This window comes from Gavia stellata, chromosome 4 (assembly GCF_030936135.1).
Source record: "Gavia stellata isolate bGavSte3 chromosome 4, bGavSte3.hap2, whole genome shotgun sequence".
NCBI lineage: Eukaryota > Metazoa > Chordata > Aves > Gaviiformes > Gaviidae > Gavia > Gavia stellata.
This window is the reverse complement of record NC_082597.1, coordinates 50,661,224-50,681,762: the sequence shown is the minus strand read 5'-3', so window position 1 is coordinate 50,681,762 and position 20,539 is coordinate 50,661,224. Positions and strand designations below refer to the sequence as shown.

The 20,539-nt window shown below is 40.6% G+C and overlaps 1 protein-coding gene across 1 annotated transcript in view; it reads right to left on the bottom strand.

The window, feature by feature from the left end:
- PLEKHG7 (pleckstrin homology and RhoGEF domain containing G7) overlaps window positions 1–14,705 on the bottom strand; it is a 35,023-nt gene extending 20,318 nt beyond the window's left edge. Inside the window, exons 1-7 of the mRNA XM_059816687.1 lie at window positions 14,001–14,705; window positions 12,824–12,843; window positions 7,327–7,454; window positions 5,962–6,002; window positions 3,937–4,032; window positions 2,665–2,814; window positions 609–704 (exon numbers count right to left, since the gene is read on the bottom strand). Of these exons, the coding sequence (XP_059672670.1) occupies window positions 609–704; window positions 2,665–2,814; window positions 3,937–4,032; window positions 5,962–6,002; window positions 7,327–7,454; window positions 12,824–12,843; window positions 14,001–14,705 (1,236 nt within the window). The remainder of the gene's footprint in view (window positions 1–608; window positions 705–2,664; window positions 2,815–3,936; window positions 4,033–5,961; window positions 6,003–7,326; window positions 7,455–12,823; window positions 12,844–14,000) is intronic.
- Window positions 14,706–20,539: the final 5,834 nt, after the last annotated feature.

The window sequence follows — 20,539 nt, the reverse complement described above, 5'->3', positions numbered from 1 at the left end:
CACATCACAGCCAAGCCTCATGGTCTCACTCCTCGTGGAAGCTGGAGGGTAAGTAGCACATGAACACAGAGCATCCAGTCTGTGTGGGAGATATCCTTCCACCCACACCAAGGGAAACCCCAACGGAAGAGGGGTGGTCATAATTTTGTTTTAACTTGCTCTACTGGAGTGGCGTAATAGATAGCAAAGTCTTTGTGCCCATCTGTTTGCGAAGGGAAACTTGTTATTGTAGTTATTTTGCCATTCTTCCTGTTTTGCTGTAAGGATTGTGCAGTTAGAGTTTATCTTCACAAATCCTTTTAGAAGGATGCTGCTTATGAGAATTAGTCTCAAACTCCTGTTTACTTCGGAAACAACTGCCAAATAAGTTCTCCTCTGAGTTCAAATGCTTGTTTATCTTTTGCTGGAGGCACATGAGAATAATTTGCACTGGTGAAATTTGACCCCCACCGATATACGAAATAGAAATGAAGGAAAGACTAACTATTCGAACTAAGTTCCAAATGTGAGCATTGAATCTGAATAGAAGTTTTATGGATGGTTTCTGATCTCCTTTAATTGGGCTGGTTGATTTCTGATCTGAGTAAGACTTTTATTTTTTTACTCACCTTGTTTAACTCCTCTAAGTTTGCGAAAAGTCTCCACAAATCCACATCCAAGAGAAATTCATTACTCTGGAGGAATCTTAGAGTGTTCATAAATACCTTCAAAAACAAAACAAATCCATGTTATTTACTATCTGTGCCAATTCAATATATGTAACTTTTTTTTTTTCCTGAAAAGAACATGTTTGCACTGTAATTCTCATGAAATGATCATTTGATTTGGGGAAGGCAGAAGATGACACTCTGAGAAACTTTTCCTGACCTGCCTCAAGGCTAAATATTGGGCTTTGTGCATGGAGGAGGGTATGAGTGATATCTCTGGGGTGTCTCTGCAGCTGCCACAGAGGCAGCTATGTCCCTGCTGTGCTTTCTGGCAGAAGAGGGGCAACTGAGCCCCCTGCAGATCTGTGTGAAGGAATTAATAACATCAGAGTCATAGTTACAGATTTCTACAACTTTTCTAAATGCTTTCCCTCCTACCCCATGGATCTGCTGCTATGTAAGTTGTTTAGAGTTGCTATGGGGAAAAGAAATTGTTGGAATAGCATAAGTAGAGGGCTCATGAAGATTTTTCATCTCTTTGGATTGTTTTATTAACCTGTATTGAGTGAAAACTGCATGTATATTTATCGGCTGTTTAAGATTTTGTATTATTTAAGCTCTGATGGCGATCTTGGAGCTGTGCTGAATCTGACCTAAATCTGAAAAAGGCTTAAAAAATGTAGATTACCAAGTAGATTTTTTTGTATATGTGTGAAAAGCATTAATGAAAAAACCCATCACCCAGATGCCAAGACTGAAGAGCTAGTGAGAGTGTTTGCTTAGCCTTGTGTAATTCTTCAGTTGCCATGAACAGTTGACCTGAGAGCTTAAAGGGTATTTACGTTGGTCTTCAAAGTTCCCTGTGGAGATTCATTAAATTCAGTGGAATATTTCTATACTGGGAAGTACTTAGAGTAGCAGGTATCTGTAAAACTAGCTGCCCTTTCTTTGGCAGGAGAGTTTGGAAAGCTGGCATGGACTGAATAGTTTATCATTCACGGGTCATGCAGGGCTGGCTAAGGTTTGTCTGTGGGTTCCTACGTTGGGTTCACTAAGGGATCTGCATGTCCTCACCCTTCCAGGATTCACCCATATTTTCTCTTCTCAGAAGAAAGAGTCTAGAAGGAAGGACACTTCCATCCTGCCTTGGAGCTATAGCTGGTCCTGTTGTCCCCTTTCCTCTCCCTTCCTGTTCTGCTCCACCAAGGAGGAATTCAACCCATTCCTTTATTTACTCCCTTTACTTTGCAGTACTTCTTGTCCTGCCTAGGCTAACTTTTCAGCAACATGGAAAATGTTTCACTAATCTTTTTCCTTTGACTAATAAGAAAACAGAAATTGTGCAGAATAAGAGAAAAATTATAGGAAGATATTTAGGGAAGCTTTCATCCTTTTAAATGGGTACACTAAATTCTGATATGTGATGAATGTAAATAGTGCAGCTATTCTTGTAACAGTATGTAGTATTCTTGTCCATATTTCAAAGCACTTAAAATTCACCAGGATGGAGGCAATTTGGAGGTTTTAAGAGAGGAGTTGTTTTTTAGTTTGTTTGCTTTCTTGTAATATTACAACTACAGGTCTGCTGCATTCTGAGGTTTTCATGCCCTAGTCAGGATAATCTAACCACAGCTCTATAGGAAGTTAAATGAAAAGTATAATGTTACAGACTAGTGGTAGAGAAATATCCAGTATAGTCAATTGGAGAGTGGCTTCAGTTCGGAGTTAGTGAGAGGAACAGTGGAATATCAGCTGAAATTACTGGAAGGATCTGCAATCAGATGGTGTTTACAAAGCACTAGAAAGTGATGTCTGGAAGAAGAGATGCCATCAAGAAGATAAAAACCAAAGGGAATTGTGGAAACAGGATGAGCAGGCAAGACGGGAGAAAAACCAAGTGCTTAAGTCATGCCCTCGTAGACACCCAATGAGATGTTACAGGTGGCTTTATGTCTGCCATGCTGACAGGAGGGCAAATAATGTTTCATTATTTTTGAGAAATGAAATCTGAAGTTACCATCTTGAGAACCAGCAAATGATCCAGAAAGTAAGTGCATTCACTTGTGAAAAGTTCCCACACTGCTGCTTCTTTTTTCACTTCTAACCGGCTGTCGATATCTTTCTGCTCAGTCTGTTGCGCCTTTATAAATTCATGCCAAGATTTACTCTATCGATTGAAGAAGAAAGAAAACCACCGACTGTTGCATCAACTGCTTCAGACCTTATGAAAAGAATCTATGATGTATTTGCCCATGTAAAGAGCCTGGCTGCCAGTATTAGTGATTTTTCTTCTGAAAGCTTAAAGGTTCCTTTAAAAAAATTGAAAAACCAGACATTTTCCTCCAAAATATTTTTAATATAAACACACTGAATCAAAAGTAACACAGTATTACAGCCTATATTTGCAGGATGCCCTATCAAAAAATAGTGGGCAGCTTGCAAACGCTAAGGAATTTAAACTGTCCTGCTGCTGCTGCTACTAGAAAGCAGGGATGGATGATAGCTTCCTATTTTCCAGATGGTAAAATCAAGGTACCAAAGGACTAGGTCTTCATAGGTACTTGGATATTGTTTTGTTTAGTCCTAAGGTGGCCACTATCACCTCTCCGACCTGCTCCAAAGTCAGACGTTCACATATAAGTTAGGCACTGACAGCAGTCCTCAACAACCAAGTCTATGGGGAACTGCATGTAACAGCCTGCTGTGAGAAGCAAAAGGTTTGCTTTGGAGGGGGGTTGGTGTTAGGTGTGGGTTATCTGAATATCACCCTGGTAACCCAAGCTTGGTATTTCTGTGGCTAGGGGGCCCTGGAGGCCAGGAGCCTTGTTTATCTGGCAGACAGGCTCTGGTGGGATTTCTGCAACTGAACCTTGGTGTTGGCACTGACCTCTACATGGCCGTCTCTGAATACACCCCTAAGGCAGCAGTGGGGATGACTGTGCCCCATTTGGCATCTCTGTGATACTGCAATTTCTTTCCCCAGATCTGCAGGCACTGCTGAGAGGATTGGCTTGATGCCTTTTTCTGGAGGTGGTACCCCCTTGATCTAGGGCAGTCTGGAAGCCCGGCAAAATCCAAGTGGTCGTCAGGGCCCTTCCTAACCACCTATGATACAGGTTCCCCCTCACCCATCCATTTCAAACAACAAAAAAATGCCTTATGCTTGTGCATTAATTTTGCAGAAAGGTCTCATATCCAGATTAATGTAGTGAAAAATGGTAACTCGAACACAAAACTTTTATCCTCATCTTTAAGTATCCTTGGTACAGTATACTGAGTATTTTGATACCTTAAAGCAGAGAAAATCATATGTGCTGCAGTCTATGATATTAACGGTTGAAAGACAGTTTTCCAGATCTGATGTTTGCTTCTGTTTGTCTTTACCCTGTTGAATGACAAAAAACCCCCCCGATTCATACACTGTTTGAAAGACCAATAAGAAGTTTACCCAGCTCAGTAACCTTGCTCTGATCTTTAAGGAGCTTGCCCATAACTGAGTGATTTCCTCATATTTCTAGGCTCTCCTACACAGAGACAAGGCAGAGATGGCAGGTTTATTTGTAGCTATGGGAGCTATGGGTGGGGTGTGTAGGTGGCTTAGGTGCGGGTGTGTAACATCTTATTTATGTAACACAGAAGTCTTTGGCAGGGCAACAGACACTGGGCTACCCTCAGCAGGGTATTTTGCTTCCTTCAGCACTGTCAGAAACAGGGGACAACGAACTCATAGTTGAAATCATCCTCCTGCCATAGGTATACAAAACTTGCATGTTTTGGGTTTTTTAAAATTTTTTTTATTTTAGCTACGTATTGAAAAAACTTCTTTGGTCAGCTGCAGAGTAGTGTCTATAAATTGAGCTTTTAGAAAGCTTAAAGAGCAGGAGGCGTTTGCCTGTGATCATGAAATAAAAACAATTGCTTTTGGTTTGGCTTTGTTTTTCAGGCCAACAGTGCCATGTAAAAAGTTTAACCAATATTTCCAAACTCTAATTTAGTGCTGTGAACATAGACTTACAAGATTTTTGCCTAAGTTTTGTCTGCTCTCTGGAACTGTATACTTATACATCATGGATTGCTATTGTGTGAACTTTAGGCACTGAACTCAAGCCAATCTTGAAATATGTGTTTGATTATAATATTTGAAATTCAGAGTTTAAGCTCAACTCTTAGTTTTGAAAGATAGCTTGAAATGGAGCAGAAACAATTATGCAATTAGATATACACACACCTAACTGATGCACCAGCAGATGAATCTTCATAAATTAAATTTTACAGCATTTAATAGTCTCAGAAATCACTTTTGGCTAAATATCAAATGCATTTTATTGCAAATTTCAAATATTTTGCTGAATTTAAAAATTCTCATTTTTAGGCCATACTCCTTCAAAAGCTATAGAAATGCTATCAAATGAAGTGGGAACTCTTGTACATGCTAATCTGAGTACTTGCATTGGTTTCACTTGCACAAACTCTTCTTTGATAGTTGAGATTCAGAAGATAAAATGCAAAAACTATTAGGAAGGGACTGTTCACAATTACGTGATTAGGGGTGCAAAGTTATTAAGACACTTGCAAATGATTTTTTGAATGATGAACAACACTCAAAAAGGAAATTCAGAGACCATACATAGTAAGTGAAAATTTTCATGAAGGGAAAAGACAAAGAAATGTGTTAGACCAGGAAATTATCTGCAGTCTGTTGGTGTGTATGCTTTTACTGGGGTGTGTGAGGGTGCCCAGGAGGACAGGAAAGGCCTAAGAAAGCATCTAAAAATCTACTTTGATAGGTAAAGCCTAGATCCCTTCCATGTGAGTGGGAGTTAGGCAGATAATTCCAGAGCCCTAAGGCACTAAGGTCTAGGTTGGCATGCAGAAAATACAGGATATAATGTGGTCAAAGCAATGATGAGACTGACTTACCCACCTTGTGCTTTCTTACATGAGGGAGGTGCACTGGACCTGCTGCCACCACTGAACACCTTGAATGAGAGCTGCTGCGTTGCCTGCCCCACTCTGCCCTCCTGGTGCCAAGGGCGCTTCTCCTCCCACCACCCATAGGGCTGGGGAGCAGCGTTGCTGCCTGTATTTTCATGGGCATCATGTGCAGCAGCACTGGTGGCTGCACTGGAGCCACCCTACCTTTATTGCAGATTAATGTCTAAGCAGTCCCGGGGTGGGCTGAGACCTCTGAGTTCAGCTCACCTGCTGGCTGCCTTCCTCCAAGGGCAGTAAAGTAAAGAAACTCTTTTTACCCAGGTTAGTTGTGGGAGAAGGCAAGGTCAGCGCAAGGAAAAAAATGTGATGAAATACTCACAACTCCTCTTCTGGCAAATGGCCACCTTGGCTTTTTGGACTCTAATGGGTAAAACAAATGTGTTATTAGTAAGGAAACAAAGAGCTAAAAATAAAACTGTTATTTATACCTATATATAATTTTTTTTTAGATGAAGCCTGATATACTATGCTCTACTTGGCTCAGATTTAATACTTGTATTTACGCAGTTTGTGCACCAGACTGAAAACCTATTAAGCCTGTTGGTTTCCTCCCAGCAAAGAATTATGTCTATCTGTGATAGGATCTTGGATGACGCTAAACACTCCCACTTGCTGCAGATGATCAGTATGTGATTGCCAGTTCTTTACATGGGAAAACACTTCATACCTCAGGCCAATTCTTGAAGATATCCATTGTTTTGAAGCAAGAATTAGGCTATGTTGCTCATTAGGGGTGTCTTGGAGCTATGCAGGTATTTAAAACTCCTGTGAATAAACAGTCCTACAAACCCTAAGCCTCAGATTTGTCATGGGGCTGGCACAGTGGTGTAGGCTGCAATTCATGGTCCTTAGTGAGGCACAGGGAAAGCTGGGGATCTAGATGTAGGAATGCACTGGTGAGAGGTGAGGAACGCCTGCGTTTGTTTAGCAAGGAATTTGAAAGAGTTTTCTAAATGTGGCACCTACCTTCAGGCCTGTACATGACTGGGAATCACAGTTGAAACGTTCTCCTTTTGGATTTTGAAGGCCTTGGTCATTCTTTCTGGGGATGGCTGGCTTGTTTGCTTTCATGAAACTGCTGGTTGTGACCTTGACCTACTTGTTTTTTGAGAAAATTTTGATCTCTAGTCACCAGAATCTTCTGGGCTCTGGCAATCACACTGCACACTATACTATACTCCATAATAGATATTTGTGGAAATTGCTTGCAGGTCTACCTTTCAGTGTTGGAAGGTCTTGTGAGCAACCTCTAACCATGAGCTGGGTCTGCTACCCTTGTGATTCCCACTGCTGGAAAGGGTGGCATGGGCCACTCTCTTCCCTTTGCTTGAAGCTGTGCAGGTAGGAATTTGTAACTCAACTGCTTGCAGATGGAGGTCCTGGCCTGGGCTCTGGTTGCTCCTAGCCTGTGGAGGATGGAGGTTATCTGCGTCCTGTCCCCCTCATCTACCTCTGACATTTTGCATTCAACAATAAAATGCAGGCAAAAAAAAAAAAAAATTGAGGGGAATTTTAAAATCGGCGATGCAGTCACTTCCGTGTGGGGTAACAGAATGCCCCACGGAGGCTGCGCTGCCTTGCATGTTGTCATTGCACTGATCCTCCCTCCCCATCCCACATGCACATGCTTTTTAGTCGTGGCTTTTGCTGGGCTCAGACAAGCAAACCCCACCCTGTGTCTGACCTGGGTTTAGCAGCAGGGCCGGGTGGGGCAGGTAGTCCATGGCACTGTCTGACACCAGGAGGTCTCCAGGGAACACCTCGAGTCCCGGCAGACTCACTACCACGGAGCTACGCCTGCGCTCGTCTGATCTGTGAGGCGCAACAACAACACACGTCATCTGTCTCCACTCGTGGCTGCAGAGGAAACTTCTGAAGTGCTCCTTGCTGATACAGGAGGAAATGAGCTAAAAACTCAAATCACAGCAGCTATGACAAAATGTGTTAAAAGAACAATGAGTGAAAAATTTCAGTGATCCACAGCAAATATCTAATTATCTTTCCAACTCCATGTTGTTGCTGAGATCAAGGTGCTTATGGCCATGGCTTGCCTCAGATAATAGGTACTTAGAGAATTTAAATATTGGAAATTCCTGGGTTCTTCTGAGGTAAGGCAAAAAGTGAGTGGAAATTTCACCATCTATGTTTTGGCACTGGAGTCCAATGGAGCAGTTAAATACCATGTCCCTAGCTGATACGTGGGTCGTCATTACTTTTAACCTTCATATAACTCAGGTGATTTGAAGAAAAGACAGCATACTAGTGAAACAGCTAAAATGTTGTGGGGTTTTTTTAAAATATTTAACCTTTTGGCTAGTTTGTGCCTTTTTCTTTCTAAATCTTTTTGGCGTTTTTTCTGCTAATTCAAATACTTTATATTTTGAATATAATATGACTTAGCAGCCCTGCTGATCGAAAACAAATGGCTCTTTCCAGCTATTGTTGTTACTAACAGAGGGCATTGTCCAGGATGTAGATCCATCAAGTGAAGTGACACAGGCATTCTATATCCAATAGTGTTTGTGCTACAGGCTGCTTGCATTCAATACAGAAATTATTGGTGCACATCAAAAACTTTTTTGGATTTTGCTAATAACTCACACCGATACCTAATTAGATATGTTAGTGTACTGTTGCAAAGTGATGGGTAGCTTCTGTTCTGCTTTCTTCAACTGATTGATGCATGACAACTGCATCAGATTTCAAAGGGTCAGTCATTAAGTAGCTGAGGGAGGAGGCATGAAGTGTTTGTGCATGTATAAAAATTATCTTTTTTAGTCATCATTTATTGTGTATGGTATTTTTGGTCAGTTAAGTATAATTCTTAATACTTTTTTGCCTACGCAGATAACTTACGGTGTATATTTAGCCATTTGCCAACACCTGATGTGAAACCTGGCAGGTATATTTTTCCCCTTAAGTGCATGAATAGTCACTTGACAACTTATCAACTGGCAGATGAACTCTGAGGTAGACAACTGGGATTTGATATGTATAGCAGGACATGGAGATTATGCTTTTTGTTATGATCTGACAGTGACATTGCTTGCAATTGCCTTAGCTAAACCAATTGAATTGTATAGATGAAAGCTGCTCCTAACTGAAGGATGAAGATGAAGGCTGCTCCTAACAACAGAGTGGGCTGTAGGCTATCAGGAGGGCCAGGTCTGGGACTTTAACACTTGAAACATGGGCATATTAGGGCTTGAAAATGATGTGTTGAGGAGTTTACAATATGCAATGTATGAGTTCTCTAAAAGCTTTTTCTTTTCTGGTAGTCCTACTGAATGGGGAACATTGGATCTGTTTACTTAACTTTAGGGATTTACAATGAAACTGTGAGGTTTCTCGTGAAATTGAAGCTAACGCATGGTTTGAGAGCTTTTATGGATGGGGTCTGTTTCTTGGTTGCCTGCAAGCCCATACCAGAGGAAGAGAGACCGCTTCCTGATGAGGTGTGCTGAGTGCTACGCAGTGCAAATTTTAAGTGTTGGTAACAATTGTATTAAGATGCTTTTGAATCACCTCTAGTGATTCCACCATGCAATCTCTTGGGCAGCTGGGTTATTATACAAGCCAGATGCTGCAATATAATAAAAGGATAATTCTAAAAGTTATCACTCCTGTACTGGGAAATTCAGGAGATTTATTTCAGGTTGGATTTGCAATAAAATTTTTGCCAATGTATTATTGATTCTTAAAGTATCTAGCCTACTTCAATTGCAGGAAATATTTTGAAGTTGGAGGCTAGTCACGTATGAAGATTCATAATGGGAAGCACAGTTCCATTGTAACTGAGTTAAACGGCGTTATTTCCCTAGATCAAAAGGGCCTTGAACTTTAGAGACATATACGTCTAAACAAGCTCTTCACACAGGTATGCAAGCCTGTGAAGTGTGGGAGCATGCCAAGGTCACTTGGATGTGTATCTACAATATACCTTTGCAATCTGACATGCCTGGTCTGGTTAACGACTTACATGCCTAAATTATGTACTCAAGCTTCACAGATGAAGGTACAGGTATCTGTGATCACCTGGCCCGATGCCTGTAGATAAATTAGATACGTTAGTTGCTCTTGTTGGTTTCACTAGAGAAATGAAACTGCTGAAGTGATGTGTGATGCAATTTATCAGTTTTTGAGTCTGTATGAAACATTTTACCATCTTTTCATGCCTGCAGACCCTGTAGCTTTGCCTTTTACTTTAGTTTTTCATTTTTCTTATTAGAGGCAGGGGGCTGAAGTGCTTGAGTGAAAGAAACGTTTGTACTTCAGGGATGAACTCAAGCACCTGAGGAGATATCATCTGCAATAGTTCCTCCTTTAAATCTACTTGTTTTGTGGAACAAGATAGTGTCACAGGTTTGCATTACAAAGGTATGGAAAATTATTAAAGAAACTGAAGCAGCTCATGGTCTGGAAAAACAAACATCCTGGTTATACCGTTGTTTCTAGGTCATGGAGAGTTTCAGCCGATTGCTTTTTAGATGTCTGTACCTTGACAGACATCTGTCAAGGCATAATCTTAGCCTAACTAGACCTTTAGATGTCCCAGGGAATAGACGTCTATATAAATCACCTTACTTAAATAACAGATATATTGTTTAAAGGAATGCCTACTAGATGAGAATAAAAGCAACTGAAGAGGTTACACGGGTCAACATTATAGGGTGGTCACAGTACTGAGATAGCTGCCAGGTGATGACACTGTTACCCAAGCCACTCAGGTAGGGTATTTGGACTCCCTGATGCAAAGAGTTAGCGTGACACCTTACGGGCATATGAGACATTAAAAGAGGAAGAGGAGCACTTCCAGATAGATGAGCCCAGCTCCCTCAACTCATTGCAAATGAGCTGCCTGGCAGTTACAGAGAAGACTTCTCATTAGGTAGCTGTCTTTAGGGAAGAATGCAATCCAGTTTTGCACCCAGTCTCTGATATGCTGAACAGTGCAAGGAGAAAATGAGCTCAGAGTAAACTAAAGGTTTTGTTTTATCAGCATTTCTTTCCATGTCAGTGTTGGCTTTAGCATCTCACCCTGTCTCCACCACACACACACCTCTCTCTGTGATGGCCCTCTGGTCCTTTTTGTTTATTTATTTTGGCTGATTATTTTTAATCAGCATGAGTTCAGCATGTTGCCATGCCGACAGAGATGTACTGGTATTACTGACTGAGGGCTGCGTGTGGGAAGGCTGCTTAAATGAGCATTGCTGTTTTAAGAGAGGTTTTTGAAAGTACAGCCTGGGAGGGGGGAGAAGAGATGTTCATTAAAACTGAAGGATGGAGGTATGTTTTTACCCTGGATGATACATAAGTCAGTCTTGGAGGAGGGTTGCCAACTGCACTTCTACATGGAGAGAATAAGCTGACATTTCAACATTTTTCTCTGGGTGTGATAAGAAGGGATTAGCTGTTAAGGAGTTAGACTAATGATTTGGATAAAGGAGGAGCTGAGTACAGCCCTTGCTGAGACCTTGGACCAAATTCAACCTGACAAAAAAGTTTAAAGCAGAAACTGGTGATTTTTGGTTTATATTTCTGTACATTCTAATATTGGTCAGGACAAGAAATAAAATCATGATACATCGTCCAAACATCCTTTTCTCAGTCTTTCCTGCTGGTGGCTGTAGAACAAAGCCTGCATTGTCCCTGTGTGATTTCTTGATTTTAAAATGTGTCTGGATAGAAGTCCAGAGCCAATATCCTAGCTGGCAGGTAGTGGCTTCACTCTGAAGCTGCCAGGCGAGTGGCACCAAGAGAAGGTGTACATTAAATGTTTAATGTTCTCCTGTTTAGCCATTTGCATTCAGTATTCTTCAAATTCTCCCCTGAAGTTTGCTACAGATCACACAAATCTTCACCCCATCAGTGAGATATACTTATGTATTCTAGTTTTGAGTTGGCTCAGTGCAGACTCTGCATGATAGGAGTAGGTCACCTGCTTTCATACAGAGATGCAAAGATCTCTCCCTCTCTCCTCTCTCCATCTCCCTCTCCCCTTTTCTACTGTAAATTTAAAATGCTAAAGAGTGGGCTGGAAATTGCAATAATGCAATCCTCTTATACAGTGAACAAGTAAACACACACACATCTGTTAAGCCTTGTCTAGGGAGCTGCATTGTGTAATGACTCACAGGCTGTATCAGCCTGCTCCAACATACCCAGTCCCAAACACAGACCTGTTTGCAAACTGCTAGTTATAACAGAGCTTTTACCTGAAAAATGAGTAAACATTGGGAAGAAGAGGAGGTACACCTCAACTAATGATGTCTGCTGCCTTAAAAAGTGAAGCACATGATGATCGAGTCACAAAAGCAGTGTATTTCTGTTTGTTGTGAGGCTGTTTCTGTCTTCCCCAAGCCTTCCTTACCAGTGCTAGTGCTTTTTATACGACCTGAAATCTTCAAGGGTATCATGCAGTAAAGTGAGCACTGCACCATCAGTGAGAGAGGTATGGTTATCAAGGGAGGTACTAGCTCCTACTTCCCTGTTGTTTGGGGAGAAAATAAACTTCGTTTCCCTTCTGTAAACATTTAAACATCTTAAAGAAACAAACATGGCTGAATCAAACTTACTTCTAATCAAGCTTTTACTTTCTGATAATTGCTTGTAAAAGCTTGATGCAATTCACTGTACAGATCTACAGTACACAACACCTTATCTTGCCTGCACTAATTTACAAAATTCAAATATTCTTCTTAGTTTGTAGGATTAACAATCCCCCCACCCAGCAGCAGTCCTAGATCTGCTTTGCTCGTGTATGAGAACAATATTGAGCTGTTCTGCTAGCTTTGCTCCCTTTTCCGTCCCACAAAGTTTTGAGGAATGTCGCTCAAGATTATGAGATGTTTCACATTCTTCAATCTGAAATTTGACACTGCTAATCCAAACAGCCAGACCTTTTGGCAGTTAGTGCCTAGTGCAGTCCTCTCCAATGGTCCAGCTGAAATATTGCATGAAATAGAGCTAAACATGTCAGGGAGAGGGCCACCTCTGCAAGAAAATCTCATTAAGAAGTTTAGTTTAACAAGCTGGTGACAGGCATTTCACAAAGCAAACGTACAAATTAAAGTTGAGTTACACATACATGCCTCACTGTTCAGTTTTGTCTTAGAGTGGATTCATTAAAAATGTACAGAAGTGAAGCTTAGAATAAGATAAAATAAATATATGCATACCTTTGTATAGGCAATCCACTCTGAAAGAAAGTGAGATATTCTTGTTACTTGGTCAGAAAGCAAGCAAGCAATCTGATTTTGTGAAAAAAGTACTCATTTGTTGAGAGAAATGTACTACATAGACTTAGACATTGGCTAAGTATTTTCGCTGTTGTGGGGAAAGGAGAACTCATTTGATATCCAGAATGTTTTCTAAATTTGAAGGGGGGCAAAAATAGCTTTTGGTCTGTGGCACAAAACTAACTGGTTAGTAAAGAGCTGTACACCTATTTGACACCATCCACGTTCAGTGAAATGTGTGTGTAGGTGCTTTGCGTAAGGATGGAGTCAAGCATGTGTCCAAATTTAACTGCTTGTGCAAGTAATGCAAGGTCTTTGGGAGCAGATTGAGTAGCAAACCTGGCTTATGCAGTGCGTCTCCTTTTCTTCTTGGGGTGAAGTTGCGGGGGATAGCTGAACGGTAGTTTGCTGCCAGGGAAAGATGGAGGGCTAGCTCCTCCCTTGCTTATTTCTCTTTACTGTTGCTGGCACTCACTGGTCCAGTGTTTCTTTTTTTTCAGAAAAGATTGCACAATTGCCTGCTCGTTTACAGAGCTGAACATAAAAATGGAGGGGGCCAGTGAGTGGCAGAGCTAGGTAAGTGGAAATAAAGAAAGGGAATGGGACCTCTTCCTTTGATAGTAGCAAACCTTAAATTTAGCTCAACTATCTTGAATGACTTCATTCTTGGTTTTGATGGGGTTAGTAATGCTATTCAGTAAAACAGAATAGAGAACTGCCCCAGCTTAGGAAGAACCCTGGTGAAGGACCCTGGCAAGAAAATAATCTTCTAAAACCCAAACCAGAACTAGATAAATTACTTAGTCTTGTTCTTTCATAGCCCCACAAACAGTTATACGGGCCCACCAGGGTGAATGGACAGAGGTGGGAAAGAGTGGCCATGACTAGGCCAACCTGGTCACCAAGAGACAAGGCTGGAACCATTGTCTCTTGCTGATTTGGAAGGAAAAATCTCCCTTCCTGATGAGTGCAGAGGTTGGTCTTTTGTATCAAAGGAACACAGGCCAGATTGCAGTTCAGGCTAAGAACTATGGTTTTGTTTATGCACTGAGCCATAGTGGACCAACACTGAATATGCAAGACTGAAAAGGAGGTTGCATCATCCTATTCCTCTTACCTGGACACCCTCCTGTGGTGTAGGGCTGGGGTGGGGGAGTCTCCTAGGCAGCGTAGCAGAGTTTGCTCTCCAAGAGTTTTGGAGTGTCTTATTGGGACTGCCATTGGTGAGAGGATCTTTTTGGCTTGGCAGCTTTGATCTGGGGCCAGCAGACTCTGGATCTGCTATAGTTGTCTCAGACTTGGCTTTGGAAGACAGTAATTTTGCATGGACACAAAAAGGCAATGACAATGAGGAAGTGGTAGTGCACCGAGGTGGACTCTTACAAATGTCATGGAGAGAGCTGGTGTATTCCTTTTGATTCCCCAGCTGAGCTGTGTCAGAGCAGTCCTGAAATGACAGTGCTTGTGAGGCAGAGGCCATCCTTAAACGCCTTAAAGTTGGAGAAGTGGAAATTCTGGCCAGAGCATGCCGGTCAAACTGGAAAGGTGCATGGTGGCTCCCAATGCACTCCTCTGCAGGAAGCTTCAGAAATGAAGACTCTGTATAACCTCGTCTTTGAATGTAGTCACCTGGAGGTGTGGTGGTGTCTGTCCAAGCTGATACTGCCTCCATTTCACAGGGACTGAAGACATCTTCTGGACTGCTGCTTCCAGACAAAGCAACATTTTCTTTATGAAGATCAGCTTCCCTGTTTAGAAGTTCCATGCTGATGCAGGTTTCTTTGACCAGGTCTGGAGAATACTCAGAGCTTGGTTGTTGCATTCTTTATTTGCAGCATGAAGATTTATAGCTGTGTGTACCTAGGAAACATGATCAGGAAAGGTTCTTAGAAACATGCCGTATGAATTTTTATATGAGAAAATATGCAAATGGAAAAAAAATCTAAACAAAGTAATGTAGATATGTGCACTAGTACAGAAACAATTGCCTGCACTTTGCATCCTGCTTAAATGCAGGTTTCAACAGTTTCAGGACCCAATTTCAGCAAGCTATTTAAACAGCCGCTAACTTTGAGTGTGCAAGCAGTGTCAGCATCAGTCATTAGAACTAATTAGATGGTAAAGGCTAACTGTGTAATTAGGAACTCTGCTCATCTGGCACTGCAGCCGCCTAATTTTCTGTTGCCACTCTCCCATCAATAAGTGAGATTGTGACACTGCTGTACATGGGATAAAAAAGAAATCCATAGCTCTCAGGACTCCTACTTCTTGCAAAATTGTTTATGTACAAATACTAATTACCTGCTGAATGCTTAAGCAAATACAATTTAACATTTCTGTAAGGTGAGTCTAATTACTCTTGCTTTTCTTTTCAGCACGAAAAGTATTTTGTAGTAAACATTATCTATATGTTGTAATCAAATAACGAAGACAACAATTTATCAGAGTAACTTATCTGTTGGTTGATCAGTAAATAATCTTATGTTCTGTGATTCATGAAGCTTTATTTTAAGGTATTTTGATGACTAGTCTCTCTAAAACTGGGCTGATATTTCAAGTTATAACTGAAGATTATTAATTCAACCTCTTCAACCTCTTCTTTAATTCAGCTTCTTTGTTTGCTAAGGGGAATCTTAAATCTGTTCATGATTGCTGGCTTCTTTTGGGCACTTTTATTTATTAGAATGAGTTTATTCAAACTTATGTTGACTTTTTTCTTGAGGTATTGTATATCACACATTGAATATGATTTTTTCCTAATTATACAGTCCCATCATATTGATTTAAAAAGTGATTAGAAACAAATTATTTCATCAAGTTTGCTAGTTCAAAGTATTGCTTTTTACAAACTCTCCAGCCATTAGAAGACAATAATTCAGATGCTTACAAGAAGAAAAAGCATATCTTTATGATGGAAATGGCTTCTTTCACCACTGTAGTGAATAGCTGCAAATATATTAGCATCTATTCATTCCTTTTTAATAGACAAGGGCTGATTAACACATGCTTATTAAAATGTACAAGCAGTAAAAATCACATTCAAGAGATATCATGAATGACAATAATGACAAATTATTACTATTTTCCACTTCTGAGCAAAGATATGATTGCATACTATTGCTCTAAGATTTGCTGTTACTGCTTTTTAATCTTTCAAGACTTTTATTTTGTGAAGTGCAATCACATCTAACTGATCGTTTTGCCTGGCATTCTATTTGCTTTTTTATTTTTTAATTTGTTTTTTAGTAATTACCTCTTTCTTCATGCAGAGTTTTGCAACTCGGCATGGAGCTCCAGATATTCATATGAATAGTGTTCTGTTGCAGAAGTAGAAAAGATTAAAGACATCTTTTCATGGAAATCTTATATTAAAAATATGATCTTTTCTTGCTTTTCAGTTTACCAAGCTTTTTTTTTTAATAAGGCGAAACTTATGAGTTTCTTTATGAGTACTTATCAGTTACCTCTATTGAGTAGAATCTCTCAGCAGCAAAATATTTGTACAAAAAATACATTGTTAAAAAAAGTGCAGAAATATGCCACACACATGCAGAAAAATTAGTGTATATGATTAAACTTACCAAGGTAGCCAGGTGAAGATTTATCAACTTCCAGTATGTCACATCCTTTTCATATGCAATTAAGCCAAATTTTCAACAAGTGCTTGATTAACTGATACTAGGCTTAGCAGTAGTGTTTTCTCTCTTAAAGCCTCCTTACTGAATGCTGGTATAGGGAACTAGTTTTTCTTCTTGTAGATTTGTTTCTAGGGGATTTGTTTATCAGGTCAGACGGAAGTGGCTTCAGGATCAATGCCCATTTACAAAAGGTAACATGATCCATACATTTTATTAAACTTCATTCCTGCTACAGGTTTTTTTGTACTTTTCACATTGACTGAGATCTTTCTTGCCAAACTTTATCAAGTATATAATAAATTGCAAGAGCAGATGAAATGCCTCCACCCCTCCAACAACCCTTTTTTTTTGCTTGTCTTAATTAATTTGGCTGGATCTAACTATGCATTGTTCATCCGTCATGGAAGAATAGTAGAGATAGATCCCTTGGTTACATTATTTACAATTAGATTTTAATTTTAACAAGTGTGCTAACTATCTGAGTAGTTCTGAACACAGACAGTTTTTAGTATTGGAGTATTTGAGAATTCATCCAAACGTCGATAATTCACTATTTTGTTGTGTTGCAGAACTGATTGGAAACCATCACATTTTATTTAGGCATTCTTTGGTTGGGTGAATTAAAAGTGAAACTTGGGAAAAGATGGCTTATTTGATAGGTAACTTGTGAGGAAGCACTGACATCCACAAATGTTCAAACCTACTGCGTAGTTAACACACATTTTCAGAGGGCTGAGTGAACACTTGCAAATGCAGATAACCTTTGCAGTATGACGTTTTCATTTTCTGTAAAGTTTTTTTTTCAAACTTCATCCACAAACGTGATACCCCAAAACTGGTGTAAGTAGGTGCCTTTGATTTTGCTTAACATTGGATGTGACTGTGGCTTGAGGGACGATTATTCCAAGAGAATGAAATAAGAAAACAAACTGACAGACTCTATTTGCAAGACTGTGACAGTGTTACAGTATGTATTTTAGTATTCATCTAGTTTGGCTTCTAAGAAAAAGAGATAAATTAAAAAAAAAAAGTTCTCACCCTGTCTGATAGTTGATAGTACAAGTGTATTTACTTTAAGCAGGACTTTTAGGAACATAAGACTTTTTTTTTTTTTTTTTTTTTGACTCCTTATGCTGCTCTTAAGCTGATACTAGGATCAGATGAAATGGAACAGACCTTGTTGCCTGATGAAATATGCAAATGTCTGGAGATTTTACAGTGTTCAAAGCTGTCCTTTCCAACCTCACAGCAGAGACCTAGGTGCACTGCAGCTGAGCAGGTTGGGGTGGTGAGGGTCTCCAGGAAGAAGTGCAGCCTCAGTGGGAGGGGGACAGACAGTCAGCAAGTGAAGCCATACCCTTCCTGGGGGGGAAAACCACCTCTGTGGTGGGGAGAGCTGAGAGCTATGCCCTCTGCTCCTGGCGCTCTTTACGTTTTTGTGTAGTGCCTAAACAGGCTCTTCTGCTGCCTAATTGAAATCTTCTGAATGTGCTTTAAAGCTGTTACTATGATTTTACCTCCACAACTTCTTATATGAAAGTATCTAGGTCGCCCTTTGCAAGCACCAGTCCCCAAATTAGTACAGGTTTTACCAGACCAGACCTTACTCCTGCTTTTCAGCCCATGGAAGCCTCATCGTAAATCTAAACCTAACCCCAAATTCTGAATGTCTAAACATTCAAATACTGCTATTCTGTTTGCCTACATGCAATACATAGGATGACACAGATGGCTGGGCTAGATTTCTTGGATACCAATACCCATACCTGGGCCTTGATAGCTGCCATGTGGGATCATTTTTGAAAGAGACAGTTGTGTAAATATTGATGAAAGAAAGAGGTTAGAGTGCTAGCCTGAGATCAGGGCTGGTGTGAACTACTCTCTGACATGTAGTGCTGGGGCTGCTTTAGGTGTCTATGGGCATAGCTAGGCAGAAAATTTGTTTTAAGGCCATTTTTGATCAATTAGTTCTGACTGAGACTTGGAGGTTTTTTGGTTTGGTTGTTTTGGGGTTTTTTTTGGGTTTTTTTAATTCTAGCTTATCCTTAATGTGATCAGTATACTGATATTAACCTAGTAGCAATTATATAAAAAGAAGTTATTCTATTTCCTTCCCATTTGCTGGTGCTAGAAATCGAAAACTATTTCTAACTTCCTTTACCCAGGATTAAAAATACTCTTAAAGGTTTAAGCATTTCTCTGGCTTAACTTAGGGGGCTATTTTTGGATGTGGGTGAAATCATAATTGCCCTTATTTTGCTCAGAATTCACTTGCACTGCCTAACTTGCCTCTTAGTTCTAACTGTAACGAAGCAGGTACCCCTCTCAGCTTGGACTATGTATGTGTACTTAACTGGCTCCTATCACCACCTCTTCTCAAGTTACATAACCTACTACCTTTCCAAACAAGTATCATCCTAGCTCCAGCTGTAAACTCAGTCCTAGACAAACCTTTGCCTTAGCGTTAATTCCATGAACTGTAATTTTAATCCTCAAAAGCAAACGTAGCCAAGTCATTTAACTGACTAAGCTCCAGTTACCTTCCATGTGCTTTGTAAAATAAATAATTACATTAGATGAATGGCCTCTTCTGGTCTAAGTTCTAACATTCATGCTCAAAGTTCAGCTTTTTGTCAACTAACTTTAGCTTCAGATTGGAGGTGTATTTTAGAGTAAAGTTAATCAGTTTTCTTTTATGGTAGTCTACTTTGAGCACAGCCAGTGCCTCAGTTCATTGGCCTTTGCTGACCTGGACTGTAATGCTGCCATCAGCGTTAGCCATGGTCTTTTGAACAGTTGCAGGGTTTGCCAGCTGACTCTTCCCAGGGTTAATCTCCCAGTTAGACCGATGCCCCTATATGGATCAAGATGAGACTGCAGGTCAGTGATCTCTTCCAACTTTGAACGTAAGCACATCTGTCCTAAGCGTTTTCTCCAGCCCTACTTTCCTGGTTGTTCCAGAAATACACACAGACAGATGTCCTTACCGGCCTCTGCAGTCACCTTCTGAACTCGCATATTAATCATGCTACTAAGCCTCTGTATGCTGAAACCTTATGCTTCATGTTACCTCAGCAATGTAGACCAATGGCTGCTCCAGCCAGCCCTCTCCCGTTTTCACCTGGCGAGTCACTTAATGCAGGAGATCCCCAGATTCTGTCTGTACAACTCCTCATCCTCTCATTTGGTTTAACCTTAGCGCTAGGGTAGCCTCATTTCTTTGCCAGAGGACTAACTATAGCCACATGGACCAAACTTGTTCTCAGCTTTGCTGCCTTGCCTCTTAAGAGCTAACTAGTTCTTAGAGTTTATAGTTTTGTACCTTATCTAACCCAAAACTCAGGCTGAGCTGTATCCTTCAGGCTCATCTTTCTAAATGGGTCTCTAGAGCACAAGTGAAGCTTGGTCTCAGGGCAGAGAATTGTCTAGAAGTGCCTCACAGCTCTGTCATGGACCTCCCTCTGGTTGTAACACACCTAGTTGGCCTTTTGGCTACTGAAAACCTCTTTAGGGTGGAAGGTCCAGAAATAAAATAATGTGGTCCAGGATTATGTACCTCCAGCGATATCCCTACAGGTCCTTCAGAGATATGTAGGTTATCAGAGCTGGCTGGAAAAATCTTCAGCTTTCTTCCTTGGTTTTCAAGCATCATTTGTTGTATTTGTTCTTTCTTGTGTTCCCCTGAGGTCTCTCTCTTGTTCTGTATCAGACCATATGTCAGATGCAACTTGTCTCCTACTGCTGACAAGTGTAGAAGGTCTCTCACACATTGGCAAGGACAAATAACATTTCAGCTATACCTGGCTGGCTAGGGGCCTGGGTTGCATCCAGGTCATAGGATAGGCTCATAGTTGGATCTGTGCTGTATTTTTCATGTACCAGAAAATGTTAGGTTGCTGATTATCTGTTACCTCTTGAAAGGTCTCTGTGCATCAGCCAGAGGGGCCGTCTATTACAATGCTCCCAACTTTTTGGCTGTCCTCAAAATCTTGCATGATCTCTACATTGAGGTAAAAAG